The 23,733-nt window shown below is 44.9% G+C and overlaps 1 protein-coding gene across 2 annotated transcripts in view; it reads left to right on the top strand.

Moving 5' to 3' along the window:
* The first annotated feature begins 62 nt into the window (after positions 1-62).
* Positions 63-23,733, top strand: part of NSUN2 (NOP2/Sun RNA methyltransferase 2) — a 29,652-nt gene continuing 5,981 nt past the window's right edge. The window contains exons 1-14 of one of the 2 annotated variants that reach the window (XM_024752510.1): positions 63-434; positions 537-694; positions 1,847-1,951; positions 7,681-7,786; positions 10,097-10,168; positions 10,950-11,034; positions 12,149-12,395; positions 14,426-14,500; positions 15,641-15,771; positions 18,686-18,759; positions 19,327-19,457; positions 19,775-19,871; positions 22,564-22,748; positions 23,357-23,449. In XM_024752510.1, coding sequence (XP_024608278.1) covers positions 333-434; positions 537-694; positions 1,847-1,951; positions 7,681-7,786; positions 10,097-10,168; positions 10,950-11,034; positions 12,149-12,395; positions 14,426-14,500; positions 15,641-15,771; positions 18,686-18,759; positions 19,327-19,457; positions 19,775-19,871; positions 22,564-22,748; positions 23,357-23,449 — 1,661 coding nt within the window. In that variant the 5' untranslated portion in view covers positions 63-332. The remainder of the gene's footprint in view (positions 435-536; positions 695-1,846; positions 1,952-7,680; positions 7,787-10,096; positions 10,169-10,949; positions 11,035-12,148; positions 12,396-14,425; positions 14,501-15,640; positions 15,772-18,685; positions 18,760-19,326; positions 19,458-19,774; positions 19,872-22,563; positions 22,749-23,356; positions 23,450-23,733) is intronic. The other variant, XM_024752511.1, reaches the window with a different exon arrangement.

Below are 23,733 nucleotides of genomic sequence, written 5' to 3' on the forward strand. Positions count from 1 at the left end.
TGCCCCCCCCGTCGCCTTGGTGCGCATGCGTGACCTCGGGCTGTCCGCATCGCCGCCTGAGCCCGCGCGGAAACCCAGGCCCTCGGCCAGTAGGCGTCTCTCGGCCTGCCCTCTGGAGCCACTTTCCCACTCAGGACTGTCTCCGGCTCCTCCTGCTCGTCGTTTTCCGGGAGCACGGGTCGCGGCGCTCTGGCTTGTTTCCTGAAGGGTCCTGCAGGTCCGGGAGAGGCGCAGGCGCTGACCCACGGGGTCCTCGAGCTGCAGCCCGGAAGTGCTCGCGGCCGAGGGTGGCGGCTCGCTGTGTGCGGGCGGCGTGCACTGCCGCGTGGGCCATGGGGCGGCGGTCGCGGGGCCGGCGGCTCCAGCAGCAGCAACAGCAGCGACCCGGGAGCGCGGAGGACGGCGCCGAGGACGGCGGGAAGCGTAGTGGGGCGGTAGGAGCCGGGGACCCGCGGGGACCTCCCCGATCCCCAGGCCTGTGGGGCGGCGAAGGGGGGGCTCCCCGGCCCTGGGCACACGTCCCTCTTATTCCTCAGGGCTGGGAAGGCGGGTACCCCGAGATCGTCAAGGAGAACAAGCTGTTCGAGCACTACTATCAGGAACTCAAGATCGTGCCCGAAGGCGAGTGGGACCAGTTCATGGGAGCGCTCAGGGAGCCTCTCCCGGCCACTTTAAGAATTACGGGTTACAAAAGGTAGGGGGTCATGCTTTTCGTATTTCCTGGAAAGTTGGGGTTAGAACGCCCAAGGTTTAAAACGCGGGTGTTATTTTTTCCCCTAAGAAGCGCATGTCAGCGGTGCGGATTCGAGACCCTGGAGGCCTTGAGGGGAGGGAGCTTAAGTGTCCTACGGCGTAGGGAAAGGAGGGATTGCAAGTTGGGAGGCCAGAATGAGAAGGCAGTCTGAGGAAGGGTTGACTCCAGGGAATTCGTGAGTTGAGGATGCCCACCCTTTGGAACACATGAAAATTTGTGACATTACCGAGTTTAAGTGAAACGTACAGTGTTCTCTTTCCTTAAAAAAAAAGTTTTTTTGTAGTCGTGTAGGTGAGCAAGTGCGCGCCCATTGCCCGCTGCACAAAGACCAAATACGGAGGCAAGGGGCTTTTGCAGAAAGTGAAAAGGCTTTATTGCAGGGCAACCAAGCAAGGAGACAGGAGGCGGAGCTCAGCTCTCCCCCGTCAGCTGTTGAGTGGGGTATTTATCTTGGAGGTGGCCAGTAAGAGGAGGAGGGGTCTCGGAAATGATGAGTGGAAAGCTGGGGTGAGTTTCAAGAGTTCCCTACAGGTTCTCTGTCCTTCATGCCTGTTTATGGGTCACATGTGCAAATTCGGGGTGGGGCGGTCTGTCTGTTACCTGTGGTGGATTTTCAGCCTGTGATGTCTAAAGTTTACCGTGGGTTATTTTAGTCCCTAAACGCGCCTGTGCCACGCGAAGGGGCCTTTAGCACGTTGTTTCCATGTCTGCACATCCCTGGTCTTCTGCAAAACAAGCTTAGAGGTCTCAGTTAATCACTGTGTTTTGCCTATGGGCCTTGAGTGTGTAAGTTACAGGGTATGGTTTCAGTTATACCTTTGGAAAATGACCTGTAAGTGAAATTGGAACTCGAGGAATATTTAGGAGGGAAGGAACGCAGTAGTATTGTATTTAGTTTATCACCTTTTAGTGGTCAGATGATGAGGATTGTTAAGCTTTGAAAGAATAGAGTAAAAAGGCAGTAATTAAAGAATGTGTTCTCTCCACACAACGATGGTTTTAGTTTTAAAACATAATCTTGAATTTACAGAGAGATAAAATTTATTAAATTAGCTTTCCAGATGGATTTGAAACTTGCTTACTTTTTAATAGCCATGCAAAAGAGATTCTCCATTGCTTAAAGAACAAGTATTTCAAGGAACTGGAGGACCTGGAGGTGGACGGGCAGAAAGTTGAAGTTCCACAGCCCCTGAGTTGGTAGGTATAACGAGGCTTCATCCTGTTGGGTATTTCTCTGGAGTTTTAATCTTTCTCACTTGAATGTATTTCTTGGTAGTGCATTTGCTGTTAGCCTGAAAGAACCTGGATATACTTTCCAGGCATTCTCCTGTTCCTCCCAGTGCTTTTTTTTATCACTGTTACTTCACGCCGGTGTGCAAGTTTTCCTATGTGATTTGCAGCCATAGTGTGTTGAAGTCTTGATTTCAGTTAATTTTTCCAAGTCAGTCTAGCCTCTTACCTTCCTTGACGTTACCATTTCCACCATTTCCATTTACACCCCTTGTCTTCATGTCAGAAGCGTTGCAGACTTAATGTTTTGTTGCAGGGCCCAGCGGTTAGGCCAGGTTAGAATCGCGGCACGGGAGGTAACATGGAGGGGAGCCAATACTCAGTTTGTGAAGCGCTCGGTTTATTGTACACACCACACTACATAAGAGAAGGTAATCATGCACCTGAGGGAAGGAAGGGGGTGACGAAGGGGGCATCTCAGCATGAACGTTGGTCCCCTTTCCTGGGGTGTGAGCAAGCGGGAAGTCCCCGTCTGATCTGACAGTGCCTCCAGCAGCGTCTCTGTCTGAAGCAGCTCCTTGGCCTTGGAGCATAAGGTCCTGGGATGATGAGCCTTCCAGCCACTGTCTCAGTGTTTTAAAGAGTTATGCACCTGGGGTTCTCTTCTCTATCTGTCACCCCTTCTGTTCCCATGACATCTTTCTGAGGACGTTCCCAAACACCAGACGTTTCCGAACAGTCACCACGGAGATTCACACTGGTCACTGTGACTCCATTTCGGACTACTCAACGCTGCCAAAAGTCATACAAGAGAGTAGGAATCGGGGCTTCCCTGGTGGCGCAATGGTTAAGAATCCACCTGCCAATGCAGGGGACACGGGTTCGAGCCCTGGTCCGGGAAGATCCCACATGCTGTGGAGCAGCTAAGCCCATGCGCCACAACTTCTAAGCCTGCACTCTAGAGCCTGCAAGCCACAACTGCTGAGCCCATGTGCCACAACTACTGAGCCTGCGCTCTAGAGCCCGCGAACCACAGCTACTGAGCCTGTGTGCCACAACTGCTGAAGCCCATGCACCTAGAGCCCCTGCTCTGCAACAAGAGAAGCCACCGCAGTGAGAAGCCTGCGCACCACATCGAAGAATAGCCCTGCTCGCCACAACTAGAGAAAGCCCGCACGCAGCAATGAAGACCCAACGCAGCCAAAAATAAAATAAATAAAATAAATAAATTTATTTTAAAAAAAAGAGAGAGTAGGAATCACATGACTAGAAGTCACAACATAGCCCTTCACCTGGCAAAGGCTCAGCAAGGCTGCTTCAGCCGTCCTGTGTGTCGGCTGTCTCCAGTGTCTCCCAAGCACACTCCTGCCCTCTCTGCTCACTGCCCTTTAATCTTACTGTCCCATAGGTGTCCTGTGGCTTACTTATTTCTCAGGGTCCAGTTCAGGGCTCAGATATGTGAAGGCAGACCCTTCTGTCTCGTAAAATGTCTGGAGTACTTGAGCACAAGCCATAGCAATGCCAAGCCCTGGACTAATTTATAAACAGAAAAGTCGTTAAATTGCTGTAGCTCCACATTTCAGATGATCAACTTTGCGGTATTGAGAGTTCTCACAAAACAACAACAACAACACATTTTAAATGATTGCTATAAAAAGCTGAATTTAACCAGCATTTCCTGGCAACTTTTGAAGCTTTGACTCTTCACGTATTTGATGTTACCTTTCATTTTTACCCTTGTGATACCCTTTAGTGATCACAAACCAAGGTCAGGTTCTCATTAATCATGGGCTGTGGATTTGCTTACTTTTCATTCTTTTGTTGGCCGTTCGGATTTTCAGTGTCTGTATCACAGATGTGCACATCATCCACCTTTAGAATGAATGCTGAATGGCCAGATGCTAAAATCAGATCAAAACCAAATGTCATCATTATAGAATGCATTTCTGGGACACAGAACTAAACCTTCAGTATTAAGCCAGAAAATTTCATGGTGTTTTTTTTCGTTAAAGCGATTTTAGTCAGAGTTTAAAAGCTTGACTGTTAGAGGACAGAAAAAGGACTCAGGTGCTAGGTGGCTGTTGGTGGTCACTCAGTGCATGTCCGCTGTCCTGAGGCCAGTGGACAAGGAAGATGTATTTCCAGTTGCTGTAGCTACAGTGTTGCCGAGTGAGGTAGCCTTCACGTGGTGAGCTGCTCTTCCTCTCAGAGGACCTGGGTTGTAGACTTAACTCTCCCGTGCCGAGGTTTGGAGATGTGATTGATGTCCTGGCGCTTACGTAGGGGTCATCTGATGTTTCCAGAAGCAGGTTTAAGGTTCTCTTTGTGCACGTTCCTATTTCTAATAATCTGGCCTACATTTGCTACCTCTTGCAATCACCTGAAAACATTTTTATTCCTTCAACCTTATGTTCAGAGGCGCAGCTTTTCGGATGCGAAGGTCTCTGAGTGTCCTCTGGGTCTGGGCAGTAAGAGGAGGTGAAAATTCAGCACGTGCTCCTGTGGGAAAGAGGCGCCTTTTCTCTGGACCTATTCTCGTGGGATTTTCCCCCACAGCTCCAACAAATACGGGAATTAGTCTCGCTGTTATTTTTTATTTATTTATTTATTTTCCGGTATGTGGACCTCTCACTGCTGTGGCCTCTCCCGTTGCGGAGCACAGGCTCCAGACTCACAGGCTCAGCGGCCATGGCTCACGGGCCCAGCCGCTCCGCGGCATGTGGGATCTTCCAGGACCGGAGCACGAACCCGCGTCCCCCACATCGGCAGGCGGACTCTCAACCACCGCGCCACCAGGGAAGCCCTAGTCTCGCTATTTTTATTGTTCTCTGCAAACTGTGGTCATACTTTTCTTTAATCAGCTCATTGAACATTTAACGGCTATTTTTCGCTCTCGATTTTTGAATTTGGGGTATGGGTACAGGACCAGTCAGTTCCCAGACTTGTTGGAAAGGCTCTACAGGTGTTCTGTGGGTGACGAACACAAGCGAGTCACTCCAGTAACAGCCAGGCATTCTCTACACGTTACTGTTTGCTTTAATTTTCTGAACACGGCTGAAGGGTGTGAGCAGCGTGTTGTAAGATTTGGGTTCCTGATAGTCAGCCTTCTTCCATTATCAGTGAAGTTGTGTGATAGTTTTATTGTATAAACATTTAATCAATCAAATTCACTTGTCAAGTGTGGGAAACCCATAAATCAGTAAGCAAGTAAAGCAGAAACTTAAAATACTTCTGGTGGTTTTCTATATTGTTCAAAATGCCGAAATAGATCATGTATTCTTCTAACCTTTTGGTACATCCTGGGATATAATATAGGAGAAACGTTTTTGGGAACCAGGTTTTCTAGAAGGTATAGGACTTATTATGTATAGGACTTATAGCTTGAGCAGATTTCATTTTTTTTTTTTTTTTTTTTTTTTTTTTTTTTTTTTTTGCGGTAGGCCTCTCCCGTGGCGGAGCAACAGGCTCCGGACGCGCAGGCTCAGCGGCCATGGCTCACGGGCCCAGCCGCTCCGCGGCACGTGGGATCCTCCCACACCGGGGCACGAACCCGTGTCCCCTGCATCGGCAGGCGGACTCTCAACCACTGCGCCACCAGGGAAGCCCGATTTCATTTTTATCCTTACTTTTCATAGACTAGGAACTGTAAGGAATTATCCTAAAGCATTTTTTAAGAGACCTTGTTTTGACAGTCAGTTGTTGAGAACACACCTTATTGTCATGCTGTTTGTGTTCTTTTTAAATGTCTGGGTTGAAGATGATTTATCGTAGGTGTTGTATATATTTAGAGACTGTTTCTCTTAAGAATTTTTTAGGGACAAAGGGGACAGTGGTGCTTTTAATTTATCCTTAAAAGATACGACAAGTTTGCAAAATAGGACTTTAAAGACTCAGGAGCTAAATTTGAATTACATAACTATAAATTAAATACAGTTTTTTAAGATTGTTTGATGTTGAAATCTGTGAAGATTTTCATAAACATTTGTTAGCTCAAAAGAGTTGTTTCTAAAGCTATATAAGAAACATACTTTTTCATTTTAATTGTCTGTGTTTAACTGTCTAAAAGTTCTTAAATATTTTTCTCATATGAGTAAGGGCTTTCACAATCATAATAACGTACAATAACTTACAATCGAGTTTTATTCTTATAATAGTAAATTTACATTTTAACTACTAGAAATTCAACCTGTAAGGCACATAAGGAAATATTCCCTCAAGTTATATCTAGAGACTGCTGTCTCTATTTGAAAATGAAACTTCAGCAATGTACAATAAATAGTGGCAGGCAGCGTTCAAATTAGTGGTGTTTGGTGGCTTGGTAAAGTAGTAACTGGCATGTGTGCTGTCATTAGTCACAGACAATTTGGGGTTGCCAGTAGACGTTTGGATATCAGCAAAGGTAGCAATGGGTCAGCAGGTTTTCATCAGTTCTACGGCTGGAGCCAACCTGAGTGAATCCCTGCCATTCACCTCTAGTGAGGCCAAAGGGAGTATTTAAAGCTAAACTTTTTGAAATTGTCTGATAAGTACGATTGCATTTTGGTTCTGTATTTTTGAAACAGGTTAAATATTGAAGAGAGAAGCAGGCATAAGAGATAGAAACAAAGCACCGGGACATTTGGAGGGTGGCCGTGAACAGATTCAGCCAGTTTAATCTTCATTATATGGTGGAAAGTATTTTTCACATGTATCTCATGATAACATGACAGTTGAGCAGTGTCTTCAGATCTTAAGCCTGAGTTTGTGTCTGTCAAATAATCAGAGTCTCAAAGCAGTCAGATGTGTTGTTTTTCATATGTTCCAGCTTCGTTTTCATGGCTGTCACCTTAGCTGCAGTTTGACACGTGGAAACATTGTGACCCTGCATTGTTAAGTTGAGCTCAGTATTGTACCTCAGAGTTAACAATGAGTTTGGTATGATTTGTCACCGAGTGCCACGTTATGCTGAGCGTGGCCCCATGCGTCCTATCCGTGTACTGACCTGTGCAGTTGGAGCTCAGTGGGTGGGCAGGTGCAAGCTGCGATGAAAAAGCACACACTTCCTAATCAGTGGTGGTGTGATTTATAGACAGTTCAAATATATTCCCAGAAATGGCAGGAGAAGCTTCATTCTTAGGTCTGTATAAGTAGCAGCCTAGGAGCTCAAATTAATGCATTGGTGATTTCCAAGGTTTTTTGGTATGTAAAACATTTCAGTACATTATTGAACTGACTTGTTTCGGAAATATTGAAAAATATAGTAAAAAGAATTGTAATCAAACGTTTGGCAAACATTCTAATACCTGCCCTACGGCATCACTTTGATTCTGTGTGATCTGCATTTTAAGTAATTCGTCACCTTATGTCCTCTGTTGGCCTCCGTGCCGTCGCGTTAGTTCACCACAGTGGAGAACAGCGGGGTGGGAGGCTCCCGTTTCATCAGATCGTGGACACGCATCACCATAACTTCTCAGTGGTGTCGTGTGCGTGTGTCTCTCAGAGCGCCCAGGCCACCTGTGCCGGGGCCGCGGGGCGCAGTGAGAGTGCACCCGTGTGTCCCAGAGCTCTCACGGTGCTGCTGGCCGTCACGCGAGGACGGGACTGAGCGGCCGGAACACAGCTGGGTGTCTCTTTTGGCTTATGACCTGTATAAGCAAGAAATTGTGAAGAGGCCGCTTTAACATAACCCATAAATGTTTTGCTTTCTTTCCGGTCAGGTATCCTGAAGAACTTGCCTGGCACACAAACTTAAGTCGAAAAATCTTGAGAAAGTCTCCACAATTGGAAAAGTTTCACCAGTTTCTGGTTAGCGAAACTGAATCTGTGAGTAGATGCCTCTACATTTGCTGGTTTCCTTGCAAATTTAAATGGGTCTTAGTATCAGTCCGGTAGTTTTATTTTAACCATACGTGCCTCTGGGAGTGCCGAGGTGGATGAGGCAGGCAGAAAAACACGCTGAAGTGTGTGTGCGCCCCCTGAATTTCTGGTAAGTTACGTGGCTGCTGTCTCGTTTGGCGCCTCTGATCGTGAAACGTCCGGCGGGCACCGTCACACATGCCGGCGTGGCTCCTTGTTTCTGGCCGCTCCGGGTTGGGGTGGCTGCAGCCGGGGGCGGGGCACAGCGCCCTGCTCCATGGGCCTCGCTCAGGAGCAGCTGCCCTGTCTGCTCTCACGTCCTTCCGAGGTGCGCGTGCCACACGCCTTTCCCGCGGAGAAAGCAATATGCTCTCACGGCCATGTGTATTTTATTAAAGTGTTTTACCCCGCCTTTGCCAGGCAGACAAACAAGACCTAAATGCGACAGCTTTGGTTCTCATAGAACGACCTCGCCTTCGCCCTGTCAGCCCCTCAGCCTCCCCAGGTTCCCTGATGGCGGTTCAGTCACTTGAACTTCTAACCTTTAGCCTCACATCTTCCCCGACAAAATAGCTGTTCCCGCATGTAACGCATGATTGAGTGAAGGCACATAAAATTTGGATGTTGTGAGCTTTGCAGTTTACTTTCAGCTTTTTTTGGCATTCTTAATAGTCTCACGTTTAAAATCAGAAGCTGCCCCTTCTTATTTTCTAATCTCCTTTCACTAGCCAAGGAAACCTCTGTGTGTCACCAGATGGTTTTTATTTCTTTTTCATTTGGAGCTTCTGTGTCCAGCTGACAGGATTATCGTGCTTCCCATGTTTCTTGCCTTGAAGCCATAACCAATTTAGAAACCGTTCACCTCGCTCCGCTCCGTTCTAGTAGCTACTCAGTCCAGGGTAGAGCTGTTCCCTCTTGTGGCTCTGTGTCCAGCTTGGTAACCTGGTAACCTGGGCTCCACTTGCCTGGTTTCCCACCCCCATCCCCACCCTGGTAAGGAGTAAACAGAGCTGAGCACCACCACGGGCCCAGTTCTGTGCTCGGGCTCATACAAGAAGGGGTTCTCTGGCTCAGCTTTTAATCTACTTGGATGCGTTAGAGAGCAATTTAGGTTCGAACTTCAGCAGAGCAGAGGGTTTGTGGGGAATGGAGGGATACACAGTCCGGTAGGTCGTGAAGAGCTGGGTTTTGGCGGCTTTGAAAGGTAGAGGACACTGGAGTTTAGTGTTGGTGGCGTGTATGGTAGGGAACCAGTCCAGATTTTTGATCAGGAGTCAGCCGGGTGCAGTACTCCCTGGGTTGTTCAGAGTTGACTGCAGAGTGTCCATGAATCCAGGGACCACCTGCTGGGGTGTCTAGCCAAGGGCCTGACATCCTCGTCCTACGTGAATGCTCTGGGTGACAACTCGGGTGAAAACAGAAGGCAGGCTCATCAGAATCACAGGTGTAACCCAGAACTTGGGATCTGTGCCCCTGGCGAGGCAGTCATGGTTCAGTCCTCACAGATGCAGTGCTGGCCGGAAACCCATGAGGTGAAAGGAACAGGTGTGAGTGGAGGCCTGTGTTTAGGTTCTGACAGTCAGGTGCGCGGTTGTAAGATGAGTGATGGCTGCTTGGGTGGCCTTTCCAGGACAGGGGCCCCAGGTTGTAAAGAAGCAGAAGCCTCCTGGTAGCTGATGCTTTTTTGGCTTTTTGTTAAGTGTTTAGTCCTAAGCTGTTACAATAGAGTTGTGATTGACACAAGTGCTGGATTTCACTAAGAAACTTTGTCTGAATCTGAACAGCTGTACATTTTAACAGATGTCCTGACCCACGAGTGAAGATCTAGAGGATGGTTGGTTTAGTGAGGAGTTTTAATTATTCTCTCTCTTCCACAGGAAACATGGGGGCAGTGGTTGATGGGGACAGTTCTCAGGAATACAAAGCAGGCGTGGGCTGTTCTGGAAACAGGAGAACTAAGAGATAGAACTTACAGTTTCAGCTATGAAACTTCTAACGGGGACTTTCTGTCCTGTCCTGTGCTCGTGTTATACTTGAATTTCTAATATTCTAATGTTTTGATATTTATGGTCATCCTTACTTAGTCTTTTGGTAGCAACCATTTATCCACTAGTATAAAAATCTGTCTTATTTACTGTCTATGTGATAGTACTAACTTTTGTGTTCTGGTATAATTATATGGTATTTTCCTGTTGCATTGGAAATAACGCCCAGTATTAATTTTTTTCTGCCTTTCTTAATGCCATTGCTGATTTTTAAAAAATTTTATTTTCTAAGGGAAACATCAGTCGTCAAGAAGCCGTTAGCATGATTCCACCACTGTTGCTTAATGCTCACCCTCACCATAAGGTATCGTGCATTGAATAGAAAATTCTGGTGGGTAGGCTACTATCAGTGTTTGTGTCTCTCTGTTCTGTTGAGACCTTTTTTTCTTTATATAGTTAATCATTTCTGTTTTCCTTTTCACTTTGGGTAAAGTGGAGAATGACATTTATTTTAGGTTCTTTTTGCAATTTTTTACAAGTCAGTTTCTTTACTTACTACTCAGATAATCTTCAGTGTTCTTGATTGACTAAATCGGTTGAAAATCTTAGTGAACATGTATTGAGGACTTGTTGAATGCTGAGGATTGTTCTATGTTGTTTTTGTGAATCGATTCACTTTATTATCCACATACCCCTGTGAGGGTAGATGCTATCACTGTCCCCCTTTTTCCAGATGAGGGGAAGGAGGCAAAGGAAAGTGGAGCCTGAAGTCACCAACTAGTCACCAGTGACTGAGCTGAGACTTGAACCCAGCTAGCTCTGCCTTTTAGCATTTTGTTATACTGCTTCTCGCACTTAGCATCTTTACTTATCATCCCTAAATGTATTGCTTTCACTGGTGTCTAGTGCCATTTTGTTCCTATCCCCTGTGGAGTAAGTATTTTTATCCTTCTGTGGTTTGGGGACATCATATAATATTAGGCCCCTGGAAGTTCAGTATAATATGCTATAGATTCATTCTATAAATAAATGTATTTGGGTTGTGAAATAGAAATGAGAAACTAGTTTTAAGTCGTTCTAAATTAAATGTAGGATGATTGATTTATTAAAAGAAGAACATCAGACATTTTCTTGCTTTTCAGTAGATTTTAGATATGTGCGCAGCACCTGGATCAAAGACCACACAGCTAATCGAAATGCTGCATGCCGACATGAGCGTGCCTTTCCCAGGTATGCACTGGGCTGGTTTTTGAAGGGTAGGGGTGCTACTTTGGTGGGTTGTAGACAAGGAAAAGAGCATAACACAGGAGGCATCAGGCCGATGGGTTTTGTGTCTCTGAAAGTAGAGCTGGACGCTGTGCACACTTGTCACTTGTCCTCAGACCCACACGTGCATTGTGGGGAGGGCCTTTACTTTAGAATTACGTGTATTTTCTTTTTCTTTTCTTTTTTTTTTTGCGGCACGCGGGCCTCTCACTGCTGTGGCCTCTCCCGTTGTGGAGCACAGGCTCCGGACGCGCAGGCTCAGCGGCCATGGCTCATGGACCCAGCCGCTCCGCGGCACGTGGGATCCTCCTGGATCGGGGCACGAACCCGCGTCCCCTGCATCAGCAGGTGTACTCTGAACCACTGTGCCACCAGGGAAGCCCCCTACATGTATTTTCTATAAAAGCAAGTGGTGTTTCTTTTTAAAGCCATAGTAGGTAGATTGCCCTTTGAGTTTTCAGTAGTAACAGTCTCACATTAGGGTTTTTGTTTCCTTTTGACTCTTTACTACCTATGTGAGAGGCAGGAGAATGTAGTTGTCCAGAGCTGCTATCAGACTCCCCAGGTTCAAATCCCACCGCCATTTAATAGGTGAGTTCTGTGACATTACCAGACATCACATACGAAATGGGACATCTGTCTTGAACTTGGAGGACATTATGTAAGATTGCAAAGGTCAGAGCCTCCCAGGGAGCGGGTTGACTTGACCCTGAGGAGCCTCGGCCCCTCCCCAGGAAACGATTCGCAGGGTCCAGAATGGAGGCCCAGCACATGTGCACGATTTTAAACACTTGTTGGGGGATTTCGTTGTTTTCTACATCTTCCTCCCCTCACCCTCCTTTTTAGTTAATCGTTAATAATGGAAATGTTACTTTTGGCACAGTAATTGGTACAAAGTGAATAATTGTTGAACAGATGAATTTTGAAGTTTTGACATTTTAATTGACTGTGAAATCCATGCCGAGCCACCTGGTTCCTTTTTCTGGACCACTTCCCTAGTTCTAGCAAATCTGAAACTCGGTCTTCGGTTTGCTCAGTTGTCCATCTCACCTGCCAACCTAGAGGTTACACATTTCAGGAAGTTGCTCCACTTACGCCACCTTTCACCTGACGCACAGCTTTACGTTCCCAGAGGGGTTTGTCATCGCGAATGACGTGGACAACAAGCGCTGTTACCTGCTTGTGCATCAGGCCAAGCGGCTGAGCAGTCCCTGCATCATGGTGGTCAACCACGATGCCTCTTGCATCCCTCGGCTCCAGATGGATGTGAACGGGAAGAAGGAGATCCTCTTCTATGACCGCATCTTATGTGACGTCCCTTGCAGGTACGATAAAGAGGCCGGAAAGCCCAGAGTCCACTCAAAATCAAATCAGGTATAGTCTGAAGTGAATCTGCGCACGGTGCGCCTGCAATTGCAGGTGTCCATCTCGTGGCAACTGGTTTGAAGAGAGAGACACTGTGAGCGTAAATCAGAAGCCAGAAACTCAATTTTAGTGATAAACAGAATGAAGAGATCAGAAAGGGGGTGGTTTTGATCATCTTGAAAAGGGACACGAAGAAGATACCTGAGAGGCAAGCAGTGTCATCATAAAGCCTCGTTAACAGGCATTTCAGGATGTTAGTGCCGGGAGCGATTTGCTTGTGCTTACTTCGGTGAGTATGTAGGATACTTGTCATAGGATAATACGTGATCACATTGGGCTTCTGTGGTGAATCTTATGTAGCACAGTGAAACTCAGGGGTTCCAACCTTTGGGAAACTCATGTGTATTTGTACACATGCCTTTCTTCAAGTTTTACAAATAAATTATAGATTTTTAGAGTTTACCTTTAAAAGAATTTCATGGCATAGCTGAATAACTGAGTTTTTCCAAAAAGAAGAGAATCAAACTTAAAACGTCTGTTAATTTCCTGGAGGCAGTGACATAGGCACTGGTGTCACACATGTTTAATACCTTCTGAACACATGACTTTGTTGAGACAAAGTACAAACTTTGTCTCAACAAAGTTTAGTACAGACGCTGCCACAGAACTTTGTTAGCACTAAACACAGTGTTTAAATATGACACATCGGAATTAAATCCTGTCTTATTTAAACAAGGGGCAGATTACTGCTGGTGGCAGAACTCAGCACTGAGTGTGACTGCCTGTCAAATACCGAAAGAATTCTCCTTCACAAAATTGAAATAGGTCATGAGCTACGTTCCTTTCTTTCTAGATTGCAGCTTTTTAGTTTTCCTTTGGATCAGAAAAACTGATTTTTCCCACCCCTGTGTTCTTGCGATCACAAACATCATACTGTGAGAAAGACGTGACCTCATGAGCTCTGAGTTGGAAGCTGAGGGAATTAGAATTTAAGCCACCACCATACACGCAAGGGATGTCATTTGAAAGCAGTTATATCGTATAGGACGTTTCCATCCTGCAGACCCTTCACCTCAAGGACATGTGACTAGACCATCAAGGAAAATTAAGTTTTACAGAGAAAGCCAGCAGACACAGGAATTACTCAAATTCTGAGTAGATGAAATTCGACATGGACAGAAAGATTGATTGATCAACTCTGTATTATGGAATTTACATGTAAATGATTTCCATTAAGTAAAAGCAGAAATTAAAAAATGTTTAAGTGTGATATATAGAAAAATCTTGGTAAAGAAATTAAATTGGCTTAATTGAATTTGCTGTGGAAATCCTTTATGAGTATAAGTTTATCATTATTCTTGTGATTCTGATTAAAATGTTACTGTTGATTAGCCAAGTTTCTTTTCTAAATAGCAGGATCAAAAGGTTCTGTGTCCTAGGTCTGAAATTAATTTTTTGTTTTGTTTGGTTTTGTTTTGCGGTACGCGGGGCTCTCACTGTTGTGGCCTCTCCCGTTGCGGAGCACAGGCTCCGGACGCGCAGGCTCAACGGCCATGGCTCACGGGCCCAGCCGCTCCGCGGCATGTGGGATCTTCCCAGACCGGGGCACGAACCCGTGTCTTCTGCATCGGCAGGGGGACTCTCAACCACTGCACCACCAGGGAAGCCCTGAAGATTAGTTTTGCTATAGTATTTTTTCTCAAATGGAAACAAATTACTATCTCTTTGTTGAGAGAGGTGTTCTTTTCAAATCTTTGTTTCCTTATTGCATTGAAATGGAAGTGCAATTAGTTTACTCTACTAGAGTGTCCCCAAAACAAAAATAGAAAGTTTATTGTAGCTTGTGAGAATTTAGATTGTTTTCTAATTGGTGTTTATAATAATAATAATGATACCTGTTTTGTAATTTAACTCGAATATGACATATTTGTTGAGCTGTGATCATCTAACCGGTACAGAGTTTTAAGTTCTTAAGTATCTTTCTTTGCAGTGGAGATGGCACTATGAGGAAAAACATTGACGTCTGGAAAAAGTGGAGCACCTTAAACAGCTTGCAGCTGCATGGGTAAATAAACCGTGTAATTGGTAGCCCTGTGTGACTAAGAGATTAGTGAAGGTTTATGGTTGAATTACCTGGGCACCCAGAGCTTCAGCTGACTGACTGTAATCCTCAGAGTGCTAATGGCCGCCTTCACGCGGGTTTGCTTATTTGTCAGAAGTAGTTGTTTTTGAAACCTCTCGAGAGTAGGAAACTGAAGATTGTATACATTTCAGGTATACATTTATTGAGAATGCCTTCTATAAAAGTTTCCTGTAACATTTCAGACATGTGTTTTCCGTGAAATGACCATTTCTTACTAATATTTCTCCTCTCTGTTTTCAGTTCTTTTGTGTTGAATTATTTTGCTTAACATTTTGACCTCTCAGATATATGTTTTGGTTGTCTTTAAAGAAAATTTGGAAAGTTCTTAGAAGTGAAAGGAAAGAGAAACTCTTATAACTCAAAGATAATTTCTGTCTTGCCTGGTATATTATAGTGTTTTTCTGTGCAGAGGGATTTTTAAAATAGCTGTTTTGATTTTACTGTCTACAGAGCTTTGCTTTCTTTTTTTCACTTAACATTAAAATTATACAAATATAGAACTATGGGTGATCTGGAGGGTACTAATGAATATTTACCATAAATAACTTCAGGAAATTTTGTTTCTCTATTAAAAACTTACTACTGTTTTTGTGAAACAGGCAATTGGGGTTATAATGTACTAAGAGATACAAACTGCTCATGGAAAGAAAAAGCAAATATTTGTATAAGTATGGAGACTTTTTAATAGTGAAATTTAGCTAGTAGTATATTAAATTCATTTGTTAATCAGCTTTATGCTTTGCTTGTTGGCATGTTGGGAAAGGTTAACAACAGTATCAACATTGTAGTAACAACATATAGTAACAACATCTATAAATAGGTGCTTTTTAGATAAACAGGGAACATCTTATATAGGGTTAATCTAACTTCGCTTAAAAATCTTAAAATTTTTGTTGTTATTTTTTTCTTTATATAGGAGTTGCTCATCTTACATAGAGTATTTTATGTTTTATTATGTCTGTCATAAAATTTGTAATGAATATGTGCTACAGTCAGTGCCTCTGACGTATGTGCCATGCGGATGTGCTCGGCACATAGGGTAACCTAGTCTCCGGCCCTTAGTTTACAGCTGCGGATTGCAACTCGCGGCGCTGAGCAGCTAGTGGAAGGCGGCAGGATGGTGTATTCCACGTGTTCACTAAACCCCATTGAAGATGAAGCAGTCATAGCATCTTTACTAGAAAAGAGTGAAGGTAAGTGCGTGATGATCTTTCAATAAGAGTATGTACTTTTCAAAACCTTTATTGCTATAGTGTATTTTTCTGTAGGCTTTTTCTACATTTGCTTGTGTGATTAGCCTATAAACCCTAAAATGAGGTATCCCTGATTAAAAACATGCTTATATAATGGGTTTGTTGTGTTTCGTGGATTATGCAGTTTGCCCATTTTGTTTCTCTAAGTTTGAAAGGTTATGTCAGATCCTTACCACACTGCTGCATTTTTTAAAAAATTGTGGTAAAACTTACATAACTTAAAAATGTACCATCTTAACTATTTAAAAATATATAGTTTGATAGTGTTAACTACATTCACATTATTGTGTAGCCAATTTCCAGAGCTCTTCACCTTGCTAAACTGAAATTCTGGACCCATTAAACAACTCCCCAGTATCCCCTCTGCCCGCCCACCCCCCATTATTTTTCTGTCTCTGTGACTTTGACCACTCTAGATATCTCCTTTGACTGAAATCATTACAGTATTGTTTTGTGACTGACTGGCTTACCTCTTTTCGGATAATGTCCTCAAAGTTTACCCATGTTACATAATATATCAGAATTTCCTTCCTTTTTGTTTTTTTTTTTTTTTTTTTTTTTTTTTTTTTGCGGTACGCGGGCCTCTCACTGTTGTGGCCTCTCCCACTGCGGAGCACAGGCTCTGGACGCGCAGGCTCAGCGGCCATGGCTCACGGGCCCAGCCGCTCCGCGGCATGTGGGATCTTCCCGGACCGGGGCACGAACCCGTGTCCCCTGCATCGGCAGGCGGACTCTCAACCACTGCGCCACCAGGGAAGCCCCCTTCCTTTTTAAGGCTGAAAATATTCCATTGTATGTTTAGACCATATTTTGTTTATCCATTAATCTGTTGATGGACACTTGGTTTTGCTTCTGCATTTTAGCTGTTGTGAATAAATGCTGCTTTGAACATGGCTGTACCAATAACTCTCTTAGACCCTGCCTTCAGTTCTTATGTGCGTACACACAAGTGGAATTGCTGCACCAGATGGTAATTCTGTGTTTATTTTTAAGGACCCACCATACTGTTCTCCACAGCAGCTGCACCGTTTTACATTCCCACCAACAGCGCACAAGGGTTCCAATTTCTCCACAGCCTCGCCTGCACTTGTTATTTTCTGATCTTTTTTGTTGTGGTGGTTTTTTTGTTTTGTTTTTTGATAGTAACCATCCTAATGTGTGTGAGGTCTTATCACACTGTTTTATACTGAGGGACCAGCGTAGGTTGTAAGAACATTTCATCATGTTTTTGCTGAAATGTTAACCTTTCCGTCAGTTTCTCCTTAACAGAAATAATTGGAGATTTCAAACTAACTACATTTCCAGAATAGAATGCTACCGAGTTTTCTACTTATGTATGAAGCAAGTTGAAAGCAGATGTTGAAACAGGTGTGCATTTCCTGAGGCAGTATCCAAGACCGTCTAGGCTTCCGTTACATTCTTAGTGGCCGAGTGATCTCTGTGCTATGTGGTCAGCCCTCTGATTGTTTGCACCTTTGGGGTCTTTTCGACCTGAATTTACTATGTTGTGTTTATTTTGTTTTGCTATACTTACATAAAGATGTGATTTCTGAACAGTGTTTCTTGCATGGTTATGAGCTCTACATTTTTGATGGTACTTTATTTTGAAAGGCATGTGAAGAGGAGAGCTGTGGGTGATGTAATTTGATAGTAAATTTAACTCTTAGTGTCCTATTATGTAATTACTTTCTAACCAGGCAGGTGGGTTTGCAGTCTCGGTTTTGCTCTCACAGCCATCTCTGCACGTGGTTGCTACAGACCACACTGTATATGTCTCATCTCCATCCTCCGTCATGTGTAGACGTCATGTAGAGGCGTCATGTGTGGACGTGGCTTCATCAGACAGTAGGCCTTGGCCGGGCCTTGTACTCTGCAGTTGCTGGGGATTTCGACTGGAGAGGCTGTGGTCCCCACCTGGAAGTCCTCAGACTCAGCTGGGGGAAGGTGGCCGATACGCATTCAGTCTACACGCGCTGGGCCAGCGTTGGCAGCTTCTGACCCAAATGCTGACAGAAAGTCACTGCTGAGCCCAGGGCAGTGTTTGATTGAGAAAACCAGTTTTCGTACACTTGCCCTATTATTTAGTGTTTGCTTTTAAAAGCCAGAATATTTGGATGTACTAGTGGAGGTCAGTATGATGCTTTTGTCAAAGGTTTCTTACTGTTGGACCTCCACCTCGGGGATTCTTTCGCTCTGTTTTCATGATTGCCTGCATTTTTCATAGCTTCCATGGGGCTTCTGTTGGATTTTCCTCTTCCTGAGACCGTCTGCTCTGTCTGTGGTCTGTGGACGGTAGTTCATTTGAGAGGTTTCCTGTAATGGCCCTAACGTACAGCTTCTGGTAGTAGTGCTTCTGTAGACACAGTGTTCTTCTTTTCTTTTTATAAATGTATTTATTTATTTTTGGCTGCGTTGGGTCTTTGTTGCTGCGCGCGGGCTTTCTCTAGTTGTGGCGAGCGGGGGCTACTCTTCATTGTGGTGCGTGGGCTTATCACTGCGGTGGCTTCTCTTGTTGCTGTGGACTTTGTCTCGGACGTGGTGTGGACTCTGCAGCTCCCTACTGCAGCAGCTTTGCTGTGCTGTCATTTACGCACGTAACATTCACTTGTTCTGAGCGTGCAGTTCAGTGCTCTGTAGTGACTTCACTGCATTTTCGAGAAGAGCTCATTTGCAGTCACTCCCTGTTCCCACCCCCGCCCGCCGCAGGAACCACTAATCTGCTCTCTGCCTGTGTGGATCTGCCCTCCCTGGACATTCCCTGTAAATGGGATCATACAATATGTGATCTTTTATAATTAGTTTCTTTCATTGGGCATAATGTGAGTTTTTGTTTTGTTTTTTGTTTAATACATAGGTGCCTTGGAACTTGCTGATGTGTCCTCTGAGTTGCCAGGACTAAAGTGGATGCCTGGACTCACACAGTGGAAGGTAGTCTTTCTGCAAGGACTCTGACTCAGGAGGGCAGATCAACTTGATAGACCTGTTAGACTTGTGGATGTTTTAAAGCACCCACAGTTGGGTAACTTGGATAAATAGTACATTTGGTTATGCAGCTTAGAACCAATTTCAAAATTATGTTTAATGACAGATGGTATGATTACACAAATATTTCTCTCTGGCACTGGAAAAGATCTCCTGTCTTTGTTCTGCAGTTAGAAGGCAGCTTTGTTTATTCTCATCCCCATAAGTATAGTTTTGCTTTTTTTCTTTGAACTGGCTGGAATTCAGGCCTTGTTTCCAATATGAAGCAATTCGGTTTTCAGTTTTAAACGAGGAACAATCTGAGGCTTGTTTTAAAAAAGAAAAAAAAACCCACATGGAAAGTGAAAATGCTGCTTTACAGAATGATTGTCCTGTTCCATGGAATAAAAGGTTGTCTCATTTTTATCTTTGCAAACAGTCCTCGCTTGGGAGAGAAATGAGAATTGCCCACTCTGACTTTTCCTATTATTAGGTGCGGCTGGTAATCTAGAATCCCGCCCTCTCGTTCTGCAGGTGATGACGAAGGATGGGCAGTGGTTTGCAGCGTGGGCTGATGTTCCGCACAGCAGACACACCCAAATTCGGCCTACCATGTTCCCCCCAAAGGACCCCGAGAAGTCACAGGCGATGCACCTAGAGCGGTGGTGAGCTTGTGGGGAGGTGGGACCTCTGGCGTGTCCTGCGTGGTCTGGGCTGCACCCATGGCCGACCCCTCATATGTGAACTTTTCAGCAAGTAAGGTTCTCAGGGCCTGAGCTGCAGGCGTTGAGCATTTGTAAATAACAAAAATAAATGGCTTGAACTTAATTAGGTAATACTTTGGCCACAACGTTAACTTTTTACACATTACACATTGATGATTCTGTCAGTGAGGGTTGGGTGAATATTTACAGCAAAAGAATGTACTTAGGATCAGTTAAAAAGAGTAAATTGTGTGGGTTTTTTTTTTTTTTTTTTTCAGTCTTAGGATATTACCACATCATCAAAACACTGGAGGGTTCTTCGTAGCAGTATTAGTGAAAAAGTCTTCAATGCCATGGAATAAACGTCCCCCAAAGGTAAACATCTTCCGAAACAATGTAGCATACCGTGTGGTCTTTTTGTGCAGTTGAGGCAGAAGCTGGCCGAGGTCAGTGGAGCGTTTTTGTGTGTGAGGTGGTGATGGTGGTATTCTTAAATTTAAATTTTGAGTTTTCCAGAAAGCAGCCGTGTCTTTTAAGGGAGATGGAAAAGGCAGAGTTGGGAAATGCATTTCTTCTATATCTTAAATCCAGTTCTTTAATAAAAATTGGAAAGTCATAAAGATGGCTGCTCTGTGGTTTAGGATCAGAAGGAACCCCTGCAGGCCGGTGTCTGTGTCTGCCTTCCTGTGGGTAGTTTTCAGCCGGAACAACTCTGCCAACCTCAGGCCAGCCAGTCTGCCTTGGCCATAAGAAGTAATGACAAGCAGTCCAGGCCTGGCTGAAGTGGACATAGATAGGGCCTGACCTGTCGAACGAACCTCAGCCGCCCCCTGGGTTATGTAAGGGAGGCCCTGAAGCCGAGGGGTTCGGAGAGGGCAGCCTTGAGTCTTGGCACAAAGTTGCCGTGTGATGCGCTCTCCTCCCCTTTATCAGTGTATCAACGTGGGGAACTTTGTTAGTGTGTCCATCCGTTGCCGTGGAACATGGCCTGGAGTCACAGTCCATGCTGGAAAACGAGGACAAATAATGCTTGGCCTTTGGAGAAACAGAAAGGAAACTGTTCTCTGGTGTATGGCTAATCCAGACGAATGCTTGGGGCACAGCCTCACACTGAAGCGACGAGGCATTTGTGGGCCGTCGCCATGGCGCTTGTGAGGTTGGAGAGGTTTTCCCAGAGGCGGAGCCCCTGGCTGTCACAGCCCCTCACTCCCGGTCAGGAATGGGGCCACGGGGCTCGGAGCAGCACTCCCTGACACATGAACACCAGCCACGTGGTAACTTAAATTTTCTTGCAGCCACATTATAAAAAGTAAACGAAAAAGTGAGATTAATGACATTTTATTTATCGCAGTATAATAAAATGTGATTTTCATGCAATTAAAGTAAGTTATTAGTGAAATATTTTTCATGCTTGCGTTCCGAGATTTAAAAGCAGTGTGAACTTTCACTCTGAGAAGCGTCTTACGTAGCACGGGTCACATTTGACATGGCCAAAGTGCACGACTGGTGCTGCAGTACAAGGGCACTGGTCAGAGCCTGTCACACACGTGTACTTCACATTCACTTGCACTTGGGGCTGTGCTGACATTTTTGTCACATAGTGGTTTTGAGCTTTTTCTTCAGTGTGCCACCTCTGATGGGGCATCTTACCTTTTAGAACAACTTGGTATCATTTGCTCATTTAAATCTTACTACTACTTCTGTCTCCTGTGAGTACGTCAGTTCCTCATTGATTTAGCTTTGAAAACCTGTTTTGGCGGCCTGCCCTGTGAGCTCGCCCAGCGTGACTCTGCTGGGGCCACATTGATAACTCAGATTCTCAGTCTTCAGGATGCCGTTGTCTAGTTGAAGTGATGGAGCTTGTAGAAACAGTCAGAATTGGAGCCAGGGAGAGCCATGCTGACAAAGTGCTGTTGGTATCCTTGTGAGGGGGCAGGATTAGATCTGGGTCATTGCAGTGGAACAGAAAAAGCCTCCTGCACAGAGGGCCGTGGGAGACGGGCTCCGAACGGGTGGGCATAGAAAGGATGCGTACCATTGCTAGCCTTGGCAAAGGGTTTGTTCTTTTTTGCCTTTTTTTTTTTTAAACAGAGTACATTTTCTGGGAGGCAGTGTTGCCTAGTGTTAATAGCTTTAGAACCTTACCAACTTGTCCACTTAATAGCTTTGTGAACTGAGGGACATGTTGAACTTTTCTGTGTTCAAGTGTCCTAATTTGTAAACTCACTTCATAGGGATTGAGAATTATCACTTTTACCAATCTTGTGACCTGTTAGAAAGGACGTGTAGCTTTAAAGAATTTTATTAAGTTGAGGTATAATTGACATAAAACATTATATTAGTTCAGGTGGACGACATAATGATTCTGTGTGTATATACATAGTTACAGAATGTATTTCCTCATGGTGAGAACTTTTGAGATCTGCTCTCTTAGGAAGTTTGAAATATGCAACAGTGTTATTACCTGTAGTCGCTGTGCTATGTGTTATGTAATAGTTTTTTTTATATAAGATCGTATATAAAATATACATAAAAAATTAATGTAAGTGAAACATTTTGCACATTCTTAAAGCCAAAATTATACTGTTATCCCGGATCAGAAGTTCGTTTTTCTACAGGTAGTTTCTCAGTCCCTAGAGGTGCACTTCATCTTTCTACTGTCTTTCTTCTAACTTCCACAGTGGTTCATCCAGGGGTCCTGGGAGAGTGTCCACTGTCCTTTATGTATGTCCTTGTCTTCTCGGCCCTGGATAGTATGTTTGGGGCAGCATGCGACTCATCACGCAGAGCAGATGCATGGCAGCATTTCTGAGTGAAGACAAGCTGGCGTTGTTGGCCTTTGCTAGGAAACAGGAAGTTAATACTAGAATCAGTGCCCATGAATTCTGCTTATAATAGCAGATAGATTTAAGACACTTGTTTTAAAAAAATTCTGTTGTCTCTCTTTTGTACATGAAATGCTGTATTCATTTGGATGGATTTTGCGACGTTTTGAGTTCCTTCTTTTCCTGTATCAGGGCAGAGGAGGTTGTTGTCTGAGTTTAAACAAGCTTACCCCCTGTTCCAGCTGCAGGGTGAGTCTGCAGAGCCGCGGGGGCCTGTGCAGCCGGGCCCCGCAGATCCCATGGGAAGGAGCGTTTCCCACCCCTTGGAGCTGGAGAGTAAACCGGCCGCTGGTATTAGTGACACAGAAGCAACTGAAAGAGCTGAGAATTTAGAGAATAATGAAAATAAGAAAGATGGTGTGTGTGGGTAAGAAACGGTTGTGTCTTTATTTTATTTATTTTCTTTTTGGCTGCGTTGGGTCTTTGCTGCTGCACGCGGGCTTTCTCTAGTTGCGGTGAGCGGGGGCTACTCTTTGTTGCAGTGCGCGGGCTTCTCATTGTGGTGGCTTCTCTTGTTGCGGAGCACAGGCTCTAGGCGTGCGGACTTCAGTAGTTGCAGCACACGGGCTCAGTAGTTGTGGCACACGGGCTTAGTTGCTCCGTGGCATGTGGTATCTTCCCAGACCAGGGCTCAAACCCGTGTCCCCTGCATTGGCAGGCGGATTCTTAACCACTGCGCACCAGGGAAGCCCAACGGTTGTGTCTTGATCCTCACGTTCTTGTGTCTCCCCAGCCCTTGTAGATTAAACAGGAACCCAGATCTCTCTCGGGGGTGGTTTTGCAGGGGTGAGAAGGTCCTTGCTATATAGGACACGGTTCAGTGCTGATGACCCCCCGGAGGGAAGAGACCTGCTTCCCTCCAGAGCCCGGGTGGCGTGGAGCTGGGATGAGGGCTGGGCGGGAGGAGGGATGTGCTGTTGGGATTTAGCGGTATTCCTCGGATGACAGATTACCTCGTTTCCATTCCCTTCTCAGTCCTCCTCCATCTAAGAAAATGAAGTTATTTGGATTTAAAGAAGATCCGTTTGTATTTATTCCTGAAGACGACCCATTATTTCCACCTATCCAGTAAGGATGAATTCAACGTTTTAAATTCTTCTTTTAAATTTACCGTAGGATGAAATGCACATGTGGTCACATTTAACTGTAGTTTTTCACTTAGCCCCTTTTTAACAATGCATGTCAGAGCTGGATGAAAGTTTAGAGGGTGTTTACTGAACCCTTCAATTTAAGGTGAGCAGTAATCAGAGAACCTAAGCCACCCAAAGGTATAGATGATAGAGAGATGGAAAACTCTGGACTGCGGCCAGGGCTCCCCGCCTTGTTCCCCGTTAGGAAATGAAGAGTAGGGA

This window comes from Neophocaena asiaeorientalis, unplaced genomic scaffold (assembly GCF_003031525.2).
Source record: "Neophocaena asiaeorientalis asiaeorientalis breed wild unplaced genomic scaffold, Neophocaena_asiaeorientalis_V1.1 scaffold52, whole genome shotgun sequence".
NCBI lineage: Eukaryota > Metazoa > Chordata > Mammalia > Artiodactyla > Phocoenidae > Neophocaena > Neophocaena asiaeorientalis.